General features: G+C 31.4%; 1 protein-coding gene across 1 annotated transcript; it reads right to left on the bottom strand.

The window, feature by feature from the left end:
• Positions 1–1,284: 1,284 nt before the first annotated feature.
• Positions 1,285–7,243, bottom strand: LOC141672395 (floral homeotic protein AGAMOUS-like). Its single transcript, XM_074478983.1, has 9 exons — positions 7,087–7,243; positions 6,505–6,745; positions 3,035–3,116; positions 2,829–2,890; positions 2,643–2,742; positions 2,513–2,554; positions 2,270–2,311; positions 1,930–2,135; positions 1,285–1,654 (listed from the first exon to the last, which is right to left on the bottom strand). The coding sequence occupies exons 1-9, from the start codon at positions 7,109–7,111 to the stop codon at positions 1,651–1,653; spliced, it is 804 nt and encodes a 267-aa protein (XP_074335084.1). The 5' UTR covers positions 7,112–7,243; the 3' UTR covers positions 1,285–1,650.
• Positions 7,244–20,698: the final 13,455 nt, after the last annotated feature.

Raw genomic sequence — 20,698 nt, 5'->3', positions numbered from 1 at the left:
ATAACTAGTACCTCAAGTCTCATAATTAAAGGCTGCTTTCGGATATGTTGGTGTACTAATCCAAGGGGTTGAGATAACTTAACTCTTAACCCCAAATCCCAATTTGGAATTTGGATATTAGCTAAGTGTTTCTTTTGATATTTATTTTGTTGGGAAATTGTTGTGTGTTTGTAAATTTACAAACATACGTTTTGTTTGATTCTTTTTAACCAAATTTAACGACAGATAGCCTGTTAATTCTTTGTTGGGTATTTTGTTACTAAATTTAATAACAGATTTCCATTAGATATTATTTTGTTATTGAATTTAATAACATATTTTCATTAGAATTTTCATTAGAATTTTGTTGCTAGATTTAACAACCAAAATATTGGTGTTTATTTTGTTACTAAATTTAACAACAGATGTTTCGATAGCATTTTGTTACTAAATCTAACAACAGATTTTCATTGGAATTTTGTTACTAGATTTAACAACCAATATAATGGTGTTTATTTTGTTACTAAATTTAATAACAGTCATTCCGATAGTATTTTGTTACTAATTTTAATAACATATTCTAGCAACCGAAATATTCTGTTAGTTTATGGTGTTTATTTTGTTAGTTTCTAAAGAGGTGGTGTGTTATTAGTTTGTTATTAATCCGTTACTAATTTAGTAACGGACAATCAATCGGTTAGTAAGGTGCTTCCCAACAACATTTCCTCCAACGGTATAGTTCAGTGGGCGTTCAATGTCTTTTACCGACGGATTTGCTTAATTTGCCAACCGAATTTGGCGTTGGGAATAATGAAATTTCTTGTAGTGGTATAACTTAATATTCTCTTGGTATGGGGAGCTTCCATTATCTAAAAACACTTCAAAATGGAAAAACGTGGCGCAACATATTCAGTTGAAATAGGGAAATGATAAATTCAGAGCAGTTTTTTAAAATCCAGAGCAGAATATAGGTGAAAAGACTAAAATGCCCTTCATGGATACACATCAACAATTCTAGTAAAATTAATGTGAGGTTAATTTAGAATTTCCACACTTCTTTGCTCTGGATTTAAAAAAACTGCTCTAGATTTAACACTTCCCAGGAGCGCGTATTAGGCTCTGAATTGGGTAGAAAGTGAAAGGCACATTCTTTCTCTAGTTAGTAAGGCAACAAGGAGAAAATTTAGTTCCAGTTTTAAAAGGCAAATCATCTGGAAAAAATGGCTTCTGTAACAGACAATGTCTCGCAGATTAGCATAGACTCAAACTATATAGAGACGGTATATTACATATGGAGGCACAAGATTGAAATGCAAGAACTGTAAGATTATTCACACGATTACATGGTTAACATTGAACAATTCACTGAAAATGCATCACATCACAAAAACAAGTAGCTAATAAGTTCAAAGCACGGATTTTTCAAAAATTACAGACATTATAGTCGCTAAGTAGAACTTTCACACGTTAACATCGATAATTTAGAATCATAATTAACAATGTCATGATCATAGTCAAGAGGCACTACATGTTTCGTGTTGATCTCATGCATCTTGCTAATTTTCTAGCCACAGTCCTGTGCATGCCTTAATTCATTTAGTGATGTTTCCCCATACAAAAGAGATTAGTTGCAAGCTAGAAACTAGAGAGCCTCCACTACAAGCATACTTTTTATCTGATACAAAACACCCACAAAGATTAATAATTAGATACATGCAATCTCTTCTAATATGTAGTTGACAAAATGGTTATGCACACATATATATGAACAAAATAAAGTTTTCCCCAATAGTCAAAAGTTATGTTTTTCTCCCCTGCCCCCCTTTCTATATATGCACATATATTATAATTGGACAGCCTGTATATGCACATATATTATAGTTCAGTGTACAATGCAGAGAGTTAAACAAAAGCATACATAACAGACCGAGAAGGTATAAATGAACTTACACTAACTGGAGAGGAACATGTTGAGATTGGTGGTCTTGGTGAGATGAGTAACTAGCATTGTTAGCTTGGAGGCCATTAACTTGAAGGTAGTTCCGCGCATCAAAAGACTGATCATGATGTTGTCCTACTTCGCGATACTGCTCAGAACTCCCAGCAGCTCCTGGCATCAAACTCATCTGCTGCTGTGCTCTCTCATTCTCAGAAATCTACATTACCCACAATTGTTAGTCATTTTTAACAAGTAATAAAGTCCATGCAAAGAAAGCAGCTAGCATTACTCTGTGCCACTGTACTTGTCAAATAAGATTCCCTAAGATTGCTAAGTGACGGATATATATACCTTTGCTCTAAGGTATTGATTGTTGGTATGCAAGTCAATTTCCTGTGATTCAAATAAGTCTCTTTAATGAAAATAAAATTTAGAAAATCAATGTTGAAAGTTGTGCTTCTGGTAAATATAAGAATTTCTGCTCTGGAACCTGATACAGTCGAAATATACCTTGTAATCCGGCTTCACAGAAAAAGAGCCCTTAAAAAAATTAAACAAATATATGATGAAATTGTAAATTGAATGAGCACCTACCCTCTTTCGCATAAATTCAATTTCAGCAAATAGCAGTTCATTCTGCAGATTAATAACATAAACGAATCAGTATTTTCACAAGTAATTCTTATCAGGAGATGTTCAGCATGATATAAGAATATACAGCTACCTTTTTGGAGCGGATTCTGCTAAGTCCGTTCTGCAATTTACCTTCCAGGTTTTTAAGTTCCTTGGGGGGCAAAGCCCCAAGAGCTTCTCCCATCAGATGCCTATAATACATGTTAACTAGATATATACCACTGAACACGGGATAGTAAAACCATGGGCATTTTACATATTACACAAGTAAAATCACCTGTTACTGTTTTGCAGGTTGGAAATTTGCTGGCGCAACCTGGCAGCTTCTTTCTGGTAATACTGTGATATCAAAGAAACGCGTGTGATATCATTAGTAGTAATTTTAGCGGTTTCTGCTTCTGATTTTACCACTCAAAATAAAGTCCATTTGTTGATTAGCTAATCCACATTTCTGATCATCTATCTATATTGATGACTTTATACCTGAGTATTGGCTTCAGAAACAGTAGCAGTGTTTGGGGTATCTGAGTTTGCCTTTTTATACCTTTCAATTGTTCCCCTAACACTGCAGCGAAACACGATGAAATGGAAATGTAACAACATCTGTTTTGCAAGCAAAGTTATGAATATAATCTCAAGAAACACTTCGATATGCAATAATATTCTGGAAGTATCATTATAAATTAGCTAGGCTTAATTAAACCAGTGAAATAACAACAAATTACAAAGCAGGAGCTAGGGTCATGAAGTTTGTGTAGTCATAGGGTCAATGATTCTCTAGTAGCCTGCAGGTAGGTCAAATTATGTTACCAGACACTGTTGCTTTCTGTCTATTCAAATTTCAGGTCAAGTCAAATTTAAGTATACATTGAAATTTTTAGTAAAATTAAATCCCTTTTAACAAGTTAAATTAAGTGTTGCTTCATTAGTATAGACAAATTAGAGCATCTTCAACATGACCTCCTGTTAGTTAAAAGTCGTATGTGACACTCTCATATAGACATTAGGTAAAATAAACATCACTCCAACCACATCATCTGTGTACACATACACATTAATACATGCCTATATTTATATAATATTTAATACATAAATATTAAAATTATTATTTTATATATAATATTTTTTAATTTATATAATATTAATTGTGAAAATATTGTTCTCTTATTAACAAAATTTATTAATTATTTTTAACAAACAATATATATATAATACAATATATATTAATAACTTTTTATTAAAAATATTTTTGTAATATTTATATGTTATTATATTTTTCAGGTTGTAATAATTATTAACTTACAATTATATATTTTATTCATGTATTGAATTAAGTATTAACTAAATTTATTTTATTATTTAAAGTTTATATATATATAAATCTGAAAAATATGAATAAAACAATATTTTGAATATAGCTAATAATTATAACTAATACACTGGAGTGCATGACCTTACAGGTTCAATAAAATTTTACATAATCCTAATTTGGCTAACTATCGTGGTTGGAGATACTTATATACATATAAATATGAAAAATAGGAATAAAACAATATTTTGACTATAGCTAATAATTATAGTTAATACCAGTGGAGTGTATGACCTTACAGATTCAATAAAATTTTACCTAATTTGGCTAACTATTTTAACTATAGTGGTGGGAGATCCTACTAGTCTATTGAATTTTCAATCAAATGCCCTAGATTACAGAAATTTATACAGAATTACAGGTTTAGGTCAAATGGGTTTTACTATATATATACCTAATTAATCCACTTAATTAGTATATACTATACAACTAACTAGATTAACAGCATTGTTATTTCTGCACAAGTAGCAGAAAGAAGAATGTCACTGAATTCAAGGTTAATTATCAAGACAAGGGATGGTCAATAAATCTTAAAACAAAATAGATCAAAGTGCTTTCCTTAAGACTAAGGGTAATACACTGCAGTTTCATTAAACCTCAGGATCATGCATACATGATACATGTGTGTATATGCATATTATGTATCCCAGAATTTAAGCAAAATGGATTCTACAAGTTGATTTAGTCAGACTCAGTCAGTCTCACTTCATATCAATCCCTCTATACTCTTCATGTCAAAAATACCTTAATTTCCTCGACCTGGTGACTGGCTATTACTGCCATGCTGTCAAAACTCACAAGATATGATTCGTCCAGTTGTTTCTACGGTTGTGATGTTGTCCATGTGTCATACACCCATTTACCCAGTGGATAATGTTATCACAACTCTTTCTTTTACCCTCATGGGTAAGTCAAAACGTACAGAGTTAAAGCTAGTTAATGCTGTGAAAAAGGTGAAAAAGTTAAAAAAACTCAGCCATGTGTGTCTGTAACTTGTGAGTACATCAGAGCCATACATTTTTAACTAGTCAGAACTCTCTGCCCTAGCATCAAAACAAACAAAACCTAATCTCAACTCTCATTGGCCACCACTTGGAACAGTACTTCATCTCACTCAATGCATATACATACACTGATACTCTCTCTCTCTCACACACACACACACTCACTACTCTCTCCCTCTCACCCTCACTCATCTCTCTCTCTCCCCCTCGTCTCTCTCTCCCTCTCACATTGAACACTTGAATCTATCCAAAATCTACAATCACAAGCAAAGTATTAGTAGGACAAAATAAATTAAGCAAACTTAAACACCAAATCGAAACTTCTCTCTCTCATATCTCTCCATATCTGTAACATTGCCATTTTAGTTTCAACAGCCTCTGAAGCTTTCTGAAAGCCTTAACTATGAGACCTCCAACATTAGACATCCATTCTCTCCTCCTCTTTTTACTTACCTTCTTTCTGAAAGTCCAAAAAATCTAAGATTTTCAACTATTGTTATATAAATTGTATAATTAAATAGCTAGGGATCAGAGAGTTGTAGGTATGCAAATAACTCTTCAAGTCACAAGTCAGGAAAAAAATCATCTCTGACGTGACCAAAGATTCTGGTAACTCAAACAAGTAGAGAATACTCCCACCTAAACTGCCCCTTCATTTTCTAACTAGATGACACAAGCATGACCTAATAAATTATACTATCTCAATTGAATTTATAAATTCTTACTTGGTTTTGATTGGTTTAAAAAATGAACTAATCAAGAATACCCATTTAATGAATTCAAGGAAAAGGGAATAAATATAACTGTATAAAGTGTAAACCCTAATTTGGTTGCAATTTGTTGAAAAAGTAATATTGACATGTTAAAAGTGAAATTGATTTGCAATTCTGATAACCCTAATTTTCTTTCTTAATTAGGGTTATACATGACCTAACCTGCCTTTTCACATGTTTGTGGTATACATATAAAAAAACATGTATGACCAGCTTCTGGGATCAGTACTTTGATTTAGTTAGTGATGTTATGTGAAATAATAGTAAAACAGGCAAATGGGAGCTTGACACCTTCTCCCTGTAGGCCTAATTCTAGCTTTGTTATAGTTTTTTTATATATGAAAGAGGCAAAAGCTAACAGCACCAAAATAAGGAGGATGATCTCAGATTTCTGCATAACTTCCTAAAACCCATCTTTTGCATACGGATCTGTTGTATCTACCATAACGAGATCATAGATTTAACAAGGTAAAAACATACCAACAAGTTTTATTGAAAGAAAAGAACAAAGAGAAAGAGGAAATAATAGGGAAAAAGAGACAATTTATATAGATCAACTCCAAGATCTTGGCTACACAACACCATAATTGTGTCATGTGTGCTCAAATTACCCCAACAGCTCATATGTGTAAGTTTTGTAAGTGTGACCAACATGATTTATACTTCATTTATCTAGACAGAAGAAGAGAAAATCAAAGATGAAAAAAATGTTCTTGAAAAACACCAAGTAAAATCAAGAAATTGCCAAAGAGTAACATAAGTGATCATATGTGCTATAGAGAGTTCACTTAAATTTCTTAAACATACCTGTTGTTAGCATACTCATAAAGGCGGCCTTTGTTAGAGAAAACAATCAGTGCAACTTCAGCATCACAAAGAACAGAGAGTTCATAAGCCTTCTTGAGTAAACCATTGCGACGTTTGCAGAAAGTAACTTGACGATTGGTTGTGTTCTCGATCCGCTTGATCTCAATCTTTCCTCTGCCTGATTTTCTTTCCTGTGGTGAGAGATCCCCAGATTGATCATCAACAAATGACATGACAGCTTCTGTTTACAAGACCAACAAACAACTTCTTCATTAATCATAAACCAAACCAAAATTGAAGAAAAGAAAGATGAAGAAAGTTCCCACCTTTGTGGTCTTCACAGTATTAATCCTAAAAATCTCAACAGAAAAGATGAAGTAAATGGAAAGCAAGGTTGGTATTTATAAAGTGAATAGTGTGACCCTTTAGTCATGATAAGTTGTTAAAAAAGGCTTGAAACTAATTAATCTAATGTCTTATGTTAATACAACATAAAATGCACACTTATATCAAAATGTTGGTAGTGATTTGTATACAAGATGAAGAAGCTTAAACAGAAGGCTAAATGTGGAAATCGCTCACCAAGATCAGACTCTTTCTTGGCCATTCAAATTTTGATTTTCTTAGTCTTTTCCTTTTCTTTTAAAGCTTTAATGTGACAGAGCAATATTGTTTGTAAGGGTGGGGAAGGGAAGAAAATGACCTTTGATAGTGAGATTTTTTATAGAGTGAGTGGTGTTTTTAACTAGCTAGGTTTCATGGTTCAAACTTAATTCTTGACAGCAAAGTGAAAACAACAACTTCAACAAGCCCAGCTAGCTAGCTAGGTTAACTTTCCCCTGGTATCAAACTATATGTGTAACAAGTCTTTGCAACAAGTTGAAGGCATTGAATTCTATGATTAATCTCTAAATATTTTATTTGTTTTGATGAATTTGTAGATATAATATTCTTCAAGGACTTCCAGATGTAAAATACCTAAAACTCGGTTATGGTTAGTTCTATATTTTCCCTCTAATACGCAGGACCGTAAGACAATATGATATCGATGTTAACAAAGGGCCGAAAGCGAAATCACGTCGTAACTGACCCATCTAGCTTCCTACCAACATTCGAAATGTAATTAAAATTTAAATATAAGTCTTCAGCTCCTAATGATCTGAATTTCAGAGTACGACTTAGGCCACAAACTCACCCTATCGGCCTCTCAAAATTGGGTTTGTCCGGTGATGAGCACATGTTATACACTAAAATTTATAAATTTGGAGTATTTTGATTAGTTGGTGTAAATAAAGGGAGTTCATCCCTATTAAAAATATGGAAATCAATCAAAACAAGCTAAAATTACAAAAATTTATATTTATTATATGCCCATGGACACACTATAAAAAACCGCTCAAAAATTTAGAGAAGTAGTTAGATATAGGAGAATACATGGGTTATGACAAAAATGAAGAGTGATTCCATGTGATGTCCATCTCCCCTTGTTTCCTAATTGGTGTAAATCATTTATAGCTGCAATAGAGTATACATTTGGCTTTCCTTGGCAATTTTCCATGTCTTTTATATGTGATAGACTCTGGGATTTTTTTTGTGATATAATTTAGTTCTTGTTTCGCCCCAATTGCTTTCACATTTAGCATTACTACATTATTTCAACGCGTTTGTGGAATTTCCTACTGTATTTGATGATAGTTAATTAACTAACTGCATAAGACAATTAAGCTTAGTTAATTAGTTTTGGATTGAACTTGATTAAAGAAATCATGGGAGATGGACGGAGAATTGAACCAATTCAAGTACCAATCCTTAATATAGTGTTCTTTTGTTGCTACATCTATTATTAATGCAGAAAACTGACTACAACCTAGGGCTCATCACATTATTTTTCTTATAATAATTATACACCCCATATTGTTCTTTCCCCAGTCTCCGATCCTCAAATCTTTCACAAAGAAAGCAGAAAATATACAGTTGCAATAAAATATCCATTAGTTCGCATGAGTTTTCCATATTTTTATAGAATAAACTGTAATTTAATAATCATATCTAGCGCGTCACATCTAAAAGTTTTAAAACCCATGGGACAATAAACAAATTTTAGTTGCTAGTTTAATTTATGTCCATCCCTGACTTCCTTTCAATCCACATGTGGGATTATCTATTATCTATTGTATATATAGAGTAAAATTCTATGGAGTCCACCTTTAATTGGAGTCCTCGGAGTCCATATATGTTCTGCAAGTAAAATATAGCTTAAAATATTGCAAAACATATTATTTTTCGACAAACATCACTATTCTATCAAAAATCTTGTAGATTGCATACATTTTACAAGCAGAACATTGCAAAAATATATATTCTACAAAACATGTTTAGTTTGCAGAACATAAATGTTCATGTTGCAGAACATATTGCAGAACATACATATTGTACCGTAAATATATGAGATTTGCATGATTTTGTTGAAGTTATGCTATTTGTGTAACATGTTTTGCAAAATAACACGTTTTACAATATATTTTATTTGCAGAACGTAGATGGACTCCGAGGACTCCGATAAAAAGGTGGACTCCATAGAACTCACCCATATATATATAATAGCCCAAAAAAATATTTTTGGTGGAAATCAAATCCTGGTCTTACTAATACTTTATACAATAGCATACCACTAAGGTAATAAATCATATGAGTTATTAATTATATACATATTATATATACTTGTGTTATTAAGTTAATATTTAGTATTATATCTACTGCGACTAACAAATAATTTTTAATTATTTATCTTTTTATCGAGCCCTCATCTTGCAAATACTCTATAAAACAACATACCACTAAGTTACTAAATCATATGAGTCGGTAATCATATACATATTAGATATACTTGTGTGTATTGAAAAAATTAATATTTAGTATTATATCTACTGTGACTAACGAATAATTTTTAATTATCTATCTTTTTTTACATTTGCTATGCTTAGCCCAACATAGGGCATTGGTGAGATATTTTAATCAATTTAAATGTTGAGACATTTTATTTAACTTGAAATGTCTAAATTGCCCTTATAGTTACCATTTATAAAAAAATGCTTTTGGTAGTAATCGAGCCCTGATCTTGCAAATACTCTATACAACAGCATACCACTAAGGTACTAAATCATATAAGTTGTTAATCATATATATATTAGATATGCTTGTGTGTCTTGAAAAAATTAATATTTAGTATTGTATCTACTGTGACTAACGAATAATTTTTAATTATCTGTCTTTTTTTACATTTGCTATGCTTTTAGTGGAAATCGAACCCGGTCTCACAACATAATACCACTAAGTCACACAACCATATATGTTGTTAATCATACACATATTAGATATGATTGTGTGTCTTGAAGAAGTTAATATTTGGAATTATATATATTGTGACTAACGAATATTTTTAGGGCTTAATGCTCCTAAATGCATGGGTATTTTTATGATTACAAAAATTGATTAAAAAATTAGACTATTAAAAATACACTACGTGCTCATATAACTCTCTTAAGTACGTACTTTGAGATATTTTTCTCCAAATTTTAATCATATATTTCTTTTTATATTTGCTACTTTAGTCATTTAATCAAATTGATTGTAAAGTTATAAAAGTCAACAATAATCCGAAGGGTAGCGGCTGCGGGTTACCTACGATAAAAAAAATAAGATAAACCGGGTACTATTCTGTGTACTTACGGGTAAAAATATTTCAAATTTTTATTTGGACTAATATATTTGAGCTTATTCTGAACTCAACATCAGAATGTCACTTAATTTCTAAAAAATACTCAAAATTTGACCGTTTTTTACAAATGATGTCAGAGCTTTATTAAGCTAAAATATATTTTTTTTACTTTTGAATTTAGTCAACGAGCTAGAAAATGATTGAGAATAAGTTGTTTCCACTGATATTTTTCGTACACTTTATTTTAAATTATTAGGGGCTATATACTTTATTTCTAACAAAATCGGCACAAACTAAATTTTTTTAAATTATACGCAATGTATTCTAAAATATTATTAGATAATGACCTGTGATAGCCAAACATGGGGCTATTTGTTCAAGAGACATTTTATTCCATATAAATATTAAGACAATTTATTCAGTTTAAAATGTCTAAATTTTCATTAGACTTACAATTTTTTTTTAAAAATTATTTAAATGGATTCGAACTTGAGTTTATACACTAGATTGCACATCTCCTACCACTAGACCAAACACTCACATGTGTTTTTAATCATGCAAATTATATGTGTGTATAAGTGTCGCATGAATAAAAATATAATGACGAACTTATCATTCTGTTTACTTTTAAAAATATAATTAATATTTAGGGCTTTCGAAATCGAGTATATACACTAACTTAAACATTTTCTTACCGATTAAAAATCACTCATTTGTGTTTTTTATCATGCAAATTATAAGAGTGTGCATATCGCATGAATGAAGAAATTTTTGATAGTTTAATTATTGTGTTTCTATTAACATATTTTAATATTGATCAAATTTGTATACTTATTGATTCAGATTGTAATATATTATGTATCATATAAGGTCTCTTTATCAAATTCTAAATTATTTAATTTAGTGTAAAAATAAAATAATAATGAAAATTTACTATACATAAATAATTGCACTGAAAATTATGTTACTTGTGTTTTCAATCATACACATGGTATGTATGTGTGTGTGTGCCGCGTGAATGAAATAATATTTGGTATTATTTTTATGATTTATTAAAAAAAATTATCATAGTTTTAATTTTACATATCTTAATTCGGATTATAATATATTATTTCATATTATAGTATGAATAAATTATATATAATATATAGATGGACTATATTTCAAAGTAGTGTTAAATAATAATAATAAACTACTACATATGAAAATCAGATCACGCGCCCACCTAATCTTATATTTCCACTCATACACGTGATACGTGTGTGCGCGTGTCGCGTATTATAGAAATATTTGGTATTTTTATTATTATAACTTATCAAAAATATTTAAACACAGTATTTTTTTGTATTTTATTATTCAAATTATATTATATTACTTTATAATTTAAAATAAAACAAGTAAGTTAGATTAGACTATAAAGTAGCGCATACCTTTAGTGAATTGCAAACAATATTCCCACATATGTTGAATCGATGAAGAACATCAGGGACACATCAACCCAATTATAGAGAAGAAAATTTGACAGATAAACCATCATGTACCAATACACAGTTCAAACCAAAATGACATCATGTACCAATAAATATTTCACACAAGAACTGATATGCATGGATGAAACTACGTAAACTGGAAAAAAACACTACTTTTATGAATTGGGTACATAAAGAAATTTTTTGTCCACAATTTTGTTATCTATGTGACTCTTATACTTTGCAAACATGGACCAAAAACACAAGTAAGTCGGTTTATAAATATTGTGCACAATCTTGTAAACTATTAAGTATCTACACTACTCATTTTGCAAAACAATAATATTTCAATTACGGATAGTTTTCATCTATAACTAGGTAATTATATAGCTAAAGTACAACATATTCATCACCAAATAATGAATATCGCACACACCACAAAATCTCGAAAATTTAAAATTTATACTAAAACATGACCCGTTCCTCGCACGGGTTTTCATGCTAGTTTATTTTAAAGTGACTAATTTTTCAACACTTATTCGGTTGTTAATACCGTAAATAAAATTAAGAATATTATATTATATCACTATATTCACTTTGTAATTGAACTAGCATTATTTAGATTTAGGGCCAACGACCAGAGCACTGTAATAAGTTCTAAAATATGTAGTTCTATTAATATAAGGCCCATTTTACTCGAATCTATCCGTCAGGATATAAAATTTCTCTAAGTGTCACAAAATCATGTTTTTAATAATTTTCTCTAAAATTTAACCATACGGATGGAAATATTATGCAAAAAAAAGATGTACAAGAGAATATTATTATTTCAACATTGTATTTTATATATCATCTATAATATGAATGTAACGGCCAAGATTTCGTATATTATTTTAATTAAAAATTGCATGATATATAAAATTAATTTTCATGTAGTATATAATATTCACTAATTTTTACGTAATTTTTCAATCTGTATAGTTGAATTTTCGAAAAAATTGTTAAATATATGAATTTTCAAAATGCTTTGGTAGAGAAATTTTCTATCCGCCAGGTTGATTTGCTTTACATATATATATATATACATATATATATATAACCTGGCGGATATATATATATATATTAATTAACTAATTTGTAAAGGGTTGAAAAAGTAACAAAACCTTCTTTGAGATTAGAGTTAATTCTATTTCATCAATATATTTAGCAATAATTCAAGTTTCATCATTTAGCTTTAAAAGAAAATTTTTGATTTATGATTTCAACAAAACTGATTATGAAAAAATTGATTCTTAAAAAAACCTTTAACGCGACAGAGATTCCTATAGTTCCAAGCGGAGACGAAACATAAGTATAATATGGTCTTCGTCCCAAGTCTATTAGAGATGACGAGTCGTTGAATTGATCAAAGCAAATGGTTAATACGGAGCCAAAAGATCAAAAAATGAAAGCTCAAAAGTGACTTTCGTATGAGGGTCTACACGACTAAAGGCAAATAAATTTTTTCTAGTAATTTTGCACTGCCTGCAACAACAGATTATACAATGATAGATGAAAATTGAGAATTTGGATTATTTAAACGAGGAATTTTGAATGTTGAGAAGTAGGAGAAGCGCCAAGAGGACAAGGTAAAGAAGTATCATAAGATATAAAGGTTGTAGTTGGAACTACAAAATACTTTGTTTTCCACACATGCCTCAAAAGATCAAAACGTTGCGTTTTGAGCAGAGACTCGTTGACATGATCTTCAAACGAGTGTCCAGTAAGATCAATTCTAAGACCTGACATACGCTCCAGGCAACGAGATTACCCATCGCTTAATGCCTTGGCGATATCTTGAATTCCTTTCTGAACTTCAGCCTTAAGACCCTTGTTCTCCTCAGTCAAAATGAGCTTCTCCTGACGAAGTCCAACAACCTCGACCTCTAAGCTCTCAAATTTCATTTTCTCCTCAGCTCGCGCCTTCTCCATCTCCTGCATCTTTTCTTCTGCAAGCTTCAAGCGTTTCTCCAAGGCATCCTATCCACATTTCTTATCATTTCATAGTAATATGCGGATAATTAAACCTGATTATAAAATCTATCTATTTACATCGATGAGTTTATACCTGAGTAATGGCTTCAGAAACAGCAGTAGTGTTTGGGGTATAAAAGCTTGCCTTTTTGTACCTTTCAATTGTTCCCATAACACTGCAGCCGAATACAATGAAATGGAAATGTAACTACATCCATGTTGCAAAGCAAAATTATGAAAATAATAGCAAGAGCTAGTATTGAATCTGTCAATAACAATTGTTGAACGATTCCATATGCAATATTCACGAAGTATCATTATAAATTTTAGTCATAGGGTGAATGATTCTATGGTAGCCTGCAGGTAGCTCAAATTATGTTACCAGACACTGGTTTGCTTTCTGTCTATTCAAATTTCAAGTCAGGTCAAATTTGAGTATACTATGAAATTATTTAGTAAAAGTAAACCTATATTAACAAGTTCATTTAAGTTTGCTTTGAAGTTATTGAATTTTCAAACGAATCCCTACATTACAGAGATTTATACAGAATTACACGTTTAGGTCGTTAAAATATTAAAAGAAGATCCTGTTAAGAAATTAATAGTAGGGTCTCAAAGATGGGCTAGCCCCATATATTCTTCCACCGAATATTAATATAAGATTTTGATAAGGGTATACAACAAAATAGGGCAATTACGACGGCGAACTTACGACGGAAAAAAATGCGCGCCCAACTTACGACGGAAAAAAGTAAAACGTCGTAATTATTTACGACGAAACCCAAAATCGTCGTAAATTTAGTATTTTATTAATAAAATTATGCACGACGCGATTAAAAAAATGAAAATTATTTAAAATTGCGACGATTTAAACATTTCGTCGTAAGTTAATTATTTTTATTAAAATTTTAAATTGAAACTGAATAAAAAAATATTTTATCTAAATTTACAACGAAATATTTGCGATGGAAAAAATCGGATCGTCAAAATTTACGACGGAAATTAAAATTCGTATAAGTTATCAAAGAGGGAAATTTAATTTTTTCCCAAAAAAAATTGGCGGGAAAATAAAACGACGATTTTTTCCCGTCATAAATGACTCAATTACGACAATTTCAATTCAAAAAAACCGTCGTAAATGGCCAGATTTGTTGTAGTGACTTGAGATTTTAGATGATTTGGTTCCTTTAAACTAAGTGGGTTTTACTTTTACCTAATCACTAGCTTAATTAAATCCGGTGTGATGCATGGATCCCGTTAATTTATAAATATTTTTTAAAATTTTATCGGTCTAATCATATCATCACATTAAGTTTAATATATTCTTTTAAATATATTATAATAATAAATTTATAATAAAAATAATAAAATAATTGGAAAGAAGTTATGTTTGTATTTTAATCGAATAAATTGTGGTCGTTTGGGATGATAAGATAATGTCTAATATTTTAACAATTTAGTAATTTAGTATATATAAAACACTATTTATTATTAATTTAAATAACCAAAATGGAGATAATCGTTTAACTAAATTATACCTCATTCCGGTTATTATATTATATATATGATGCACGGGTTCCCGTTAATATATAAATATTTCTAAAATTTTATCGGTATAATTACATCATAACATTAACTTTAATATATTCATATAAATATATGATAATAATAGATTATTATAAAAATAATAAAATTATTAGAAATAAGTTATATATGTTTTTATTTTAGCATAATAGAGTAAAATTTCATGGAGACCACGTTTTTGTTGGATACCTTAAAGACCATTTATGTTTTGCAATTAAAATCTTGAATAAAAACATATTGTTTTGTGAGTTATGTTCTAGAAAAGGACATTTTTTATTCAAAATCTTAAATATTATATATGTACTACATGTAAAACATTACAAAATATTTTATTCTACGAAACATATTTATTTTGTAGAACATACACATTATACTTATTAAACTTAATGAATCTTCAATAATTTTAATCAACTAGTGATATTCATATAACATACTTCACAATATAACCTATTTTATAGTGTTTTGATTGCACAACATAGGTTATCTCCGAAGTTTTCGATAATGATCTTAATATAACTTTATTCAATAAGTTGTGGTTGTAGTTTAGGATGATAAGGTCACGTTTAGAAATTTAGTAATTTATTAAATGTAAAACACTATATATTTTTATTTTTAATAATGTTAAACAAAATTATATCACATTCCCCTTATTATATTATATATACTACCATATAACCAGTGCAATGCATGGACTGTTAATAATATTTGTAATTTTATTATTGTATAAAAATAAATTATAATAGAAAATAATTATATATAATTGAGATTAATGAAGTAAAAATATTTACATATTATTTTATATATATTTATTATGTTATTAAAAGATTCAAAATTTACATAGTTAAAATCTTAAAAAGTCCTCCTACTTCATCTTATAGATCGCTTCGCTGTGTGGGTGAGTCTTGAATAACGTGTTAGGTCACACACACTGTAGAAGGGGGTTGAATACAGTGTTCAACACAATCAAATCGAATTAAGAACACAAATAACTGAACACAGATTTTATTCAACACAATAAACTCTGTTACAATATGGAACTGTCCTCTCTCATTGATGAATAAATTATCACGAGAGCTGCTAGGGTTACAATGAATAATATTTTCGATAATGATAACACATATAGTGTAAACCCTATGCCTGTTTTCTTATACTACACAGTTACAAGATAAACTTCTAATTGATATCGAATATAATTATGCTTCCTAAAATATATCAATCAGTTATCTTTTCTTCCAAGTATTTTATTTTTCATAGAATTCCTTCTTCATGCATATCTCTTCTTGCGTTTGTCTTGATCTTCTTTCCTTTCAATCAGCCGTTTTCCTTATCTGAAAGTCTCCTTAAGTCCTGATATTATCTCCTGATAAATATCTCCTTATAACTTAAGTTCTGACAACTTAAGTTCTGATATCTTAAGTCCTGACTTCAGTATAAATACTGATTTCCAGTTAAGTACTGATTTATCTTGTTTAAGTAAGATCTGAAAACTAAACACAAATCATATTAGACATGACATCACAAATATATCTAACAATCTCCCCCAACTTGTAAATTAGCATAATATACAAGTTTAACAGATATTTGATGATGTCAAAAATATTAAGTACAAATGCATGAGAATTTGACTAGATAACTACAACTTACAGTCCTTTCAGCTTTACCATCCTTAAGATCTGATATCAGCTTTAGTCTGTATACACTTCAGAATTTAAGTAGTTGTAGATCTTCGACTTGGCTTCAATTTCTGATCTCTTTAATGTCAGGAGTTGTTCTGAGATAATTCTTCAAAAGACATCTCTCAGCATATTCAAGTTCATTGACCATCCTCCTTTTAGCATTTTTCAATTCAGCTGTTTCTTCACCAGTTTGAAAAATAGCTGCTCTGAGATCATTTATTTTAGCTTTTCTTATGTCCTGATCTAGTCTGATCAGATATGCCTTGTCAGACTCTAGATTGAATTCCACAGCCTTATACCCCAGAAAAGTAGTTATGATCTTAGCACTGTTAGGCTTCATTTCAACAATATCACCTTTGTGATCTCTGTACTTGGGACAGTATGGGCTGTCAGACTTTATAGAGTAAAGCTTCTTCTGTCTTTGAATTTGTGACTTTAAATAACCTGCAGCACCATTATCAGAACTTATTCTTCTCCCAGTATCAGAACTTGTTCTTTGACTTGTAATTCTAGCTTTACTTGATGAAAATCCTTTACCTTGACCTTGACCTCTATCCTTATTAGAGTTTCCCTGATCATCATTTCCATCAACCTTTCCCTTCAGTATCTGAATAGATTTGTATTTGGACTTAATCACTTTCTTCCCCTTTTTGGCATCAGCTGGTAAAAGAAGAGAGACAAGCAATTCCACTGAGGATTGGATCTCATTGAGTTGAGTTTGCTGAGAAGCTTGATTCTTTAGAATTTCATCAATCTGAATTTGTTGCTTCTCCTGAGTTTTCTCAATGTAGGCAATTATGTCAAAGGTTGGCTTGAAAAATCTGTTATTTTCAAGTTTCACATTCATATCTTGCTGGATCAAGGTTTCTTGAATTTTATTCACCTTGGCATGAGTTGTTGAGTGTTGACCTTGAAGGTGCCTAGTACTCAATGCAGTAACTCTCGGTTGTGCCTTGAAATCATCATTTATCAGCATTTCATCAGCTTTTGCCAGATGCTCAGCAAGAATCTTTTCAGAAGGAACAAAACTAACTGTGTTCCATTCCTTAGTTCACTCCTTTCCTCTAGGAGTTTCACTCCAAGGTACTGGTGCTTCCCCTCTAACAAACTTATTGACTAAATCAGCTTTATTAACTGTTTGTTGAGGTGCATGTCCTGATGGACCAGCTGCATCAGCATCTAAATTAGCAGCAGCTTCACCAGTAGTTGCAGCATTATCAGCATCAGAACTTATAGATCCAGCAGTATCAGCATCCTCTAATAGAATAGCAGTATGTGAGGCAATAGAGGCTTCAACATCATCCTCTAAATTTTGAACTGCATCTAAGTTCTGATCAACAACCAAATCTTGATGCCCACCTTATATCTGATTCTCATTATCCAGATTCAGAATTGGTGTAGTTGGAACATCTTCATTGAAATCAGCATCTTGAATTGGTGTCCTTGGTGGAGTGAATTGAGTTGCTGAAGCTTCCAAGTACAGAACCTTAGGCACAATTAAGTTATGAATATCAATTTCAGCACTTGTACCTGGGTCGTCAGTATGTACTTGTTCAATTATAGGTGACACAGAAGGTGTAGGCACTCTGTCTTGAGCAGTTTCTGGTTGTGCATAAGGAAGTGATTCAATAACAATTAGTTGTGTTGGGATCAGAGATTCCTGACCCCCTTCCTTAGCTGCTTCATCTACATCCTCTGAATATGACTCAACTATGTCCCTGTTTGCTCCCCGTTTCTTCAATTTCTTCAAAGGTGGAGACACTGTAGGAGCTTTATCATCAGGATTTAGCTTTCAAAGCCTTTTGAGGGGCCTAGAACTCCCAGTTACAGTATCTTTTTGAGAAGAGACCTTCTCAGCTTCTACAACAACAGGTTCTGATATGGGAACCTGTTCCTCAGTATATGATTCATCTCTCAGAATAATTCTCCTTTTCTTCTGTTGAGACTGAGGTATATTTTTTGTCCTCTTTGGTCTTGAAGATCAAGGCTTCACTGGATGTGCTGATGGTTGTGGTTCTGAAGTTTGAGGTGGTTGTGTAGAGGTGGTAGGTGCTGATGGTTGAGGTTCTGATGGTTGGACATCAGGATATAGTTCAGTGTATTTAACTGGATCATAGGTTATTAAGGCTTGTTTGACAGAGAAAGGAACTTGGAGGGGTCTTAACACAGCCTTCTTATTATCAGTAGATAATAAGTCATTAAAAGCTCTTTTAGCTAGTCTGAATGATGGAATTAATTCACTAGCTGATTGGGGCTTATCATCACAACAAAACTATAAATAAGCTGACAGAATCTAGCAAAGTAAACAGTATTTCTATCTTCTGTCATTCTATCCCCAATAAAACCTAAGACAGCACTTGCATAATCAAAATCAGTTTGGTTAATGAGAGCATACCCGATTTGTTGGCTGAATATATGGATTGCATCGAAATTAGAACATTTGTTTGCAAAAGCCTTGGTTATGCAGTCAAAGAAGAAACTCCATTCCCTCCTTATGTAAGATCTCTTCAACTGACCCAGCTTTTCTAGTGTCCTCTCATACCCCAGACTGGCCATCATGTTTTGAAGAACTGGCTCCTCAACAGTAGAATAAACACAGTTCTCAGGTAGTTGCAGGGCTTGTCGAACCGTGGCCAATGTCACGACATGCTCATCCTTCCCTGATGAAAAAATAATACTTGGGGACCCTTGAGCACCACCATCATCATATACTCCGCTTCTCCAGAACTCCAGCACTTGAGTACCAGAGACGGCATCAGGTTGGGTCAAAGCATACCCAATATCAGAACTAGTAAGAAAGTCCTGAATGAAGTGAAGTTCTGATGGGGCTTCAGCTTTGCTAAGAATAGCGGAGAAGTTATTAGGAACAAACTTAGCCCCATTGAAAATTACGTCATTTGGTGCCATCTCTGTAAGAAATTAAGTGAGTAAGAGAATGTTTGCAAAGTGTTTGTGAAAAGTCCTGAGAGAAAAACAACTTCAGAAAATAAGAGAGAGAGAGAGAGAGAGAGAGAAAGTAAAAGAGATTTAGAATAGAAAAGTAAGTAAAAGATTAGAAAATCTTTTATCTCTCATATATACACTCTCTCCACTCAACAGTTGTATTTTTTTGAAGCATGGGATACACTTTACACCCGGCACCATGTGAACAGTCAATAAACGGTTAGAGCAGAAGTTAATGGGCACGTAAAATAAGCAATAATTACCGTGCACATGCAGTTTTTCAGAACATACACGTTAACCATTAACCCATAATGATTATGACTGCTTTATCTCACTCAAACCAATATTCTCTAAAAATATGACCGTTCAAGTAATGACAAAAAATAAACCAAGTAAATAAATACTGCCACGTTAGCATCAGAACTTGATTATTATCAGAATTTAAAAGTCATCAGAATATGGCTCCTTAACTCAAAAAGTGAAAGATTATTCCTGTAATTCTTCACACAAATACTGATATGGGTTCAACAGAACTTAATCATCAGAACTTCCATCAGAACTTGTCCTCAGAATTTATGCAACTGACACTTAAACTGTTCATCTAAAACAACATTTATCACCACGGTAATTTTCATCATTCATATGGAGTGTATGTGTGTGCAGTAAGCTAAATATCAGACAAAGAGTAAAGTCTGATTCACTTCAGTACATCTTAGAAATAAGGCATAACTAAGAACTTTGCTCAAAATCTGTCATTATTCTGAGGTCTACTTTAGAATGAGTTCATGCAT

Source organism: Apium graveolens, chromosome 7, assembly GCF_009905375.1.
Source record: "Apium graveolens cultivar Ventura chromosome 7, ASM990537v1, whole genome shotgun sequence".
Lineage (NCBI taxonomy): Eukaryota > Viridiplantae > Streptophyta > Magnoliopsida > Apiales > Apiaceae > Apium > Apium graveolens.
This window is presented reverse-complemented; position numbering and strand designations above follow the sequence as displayed.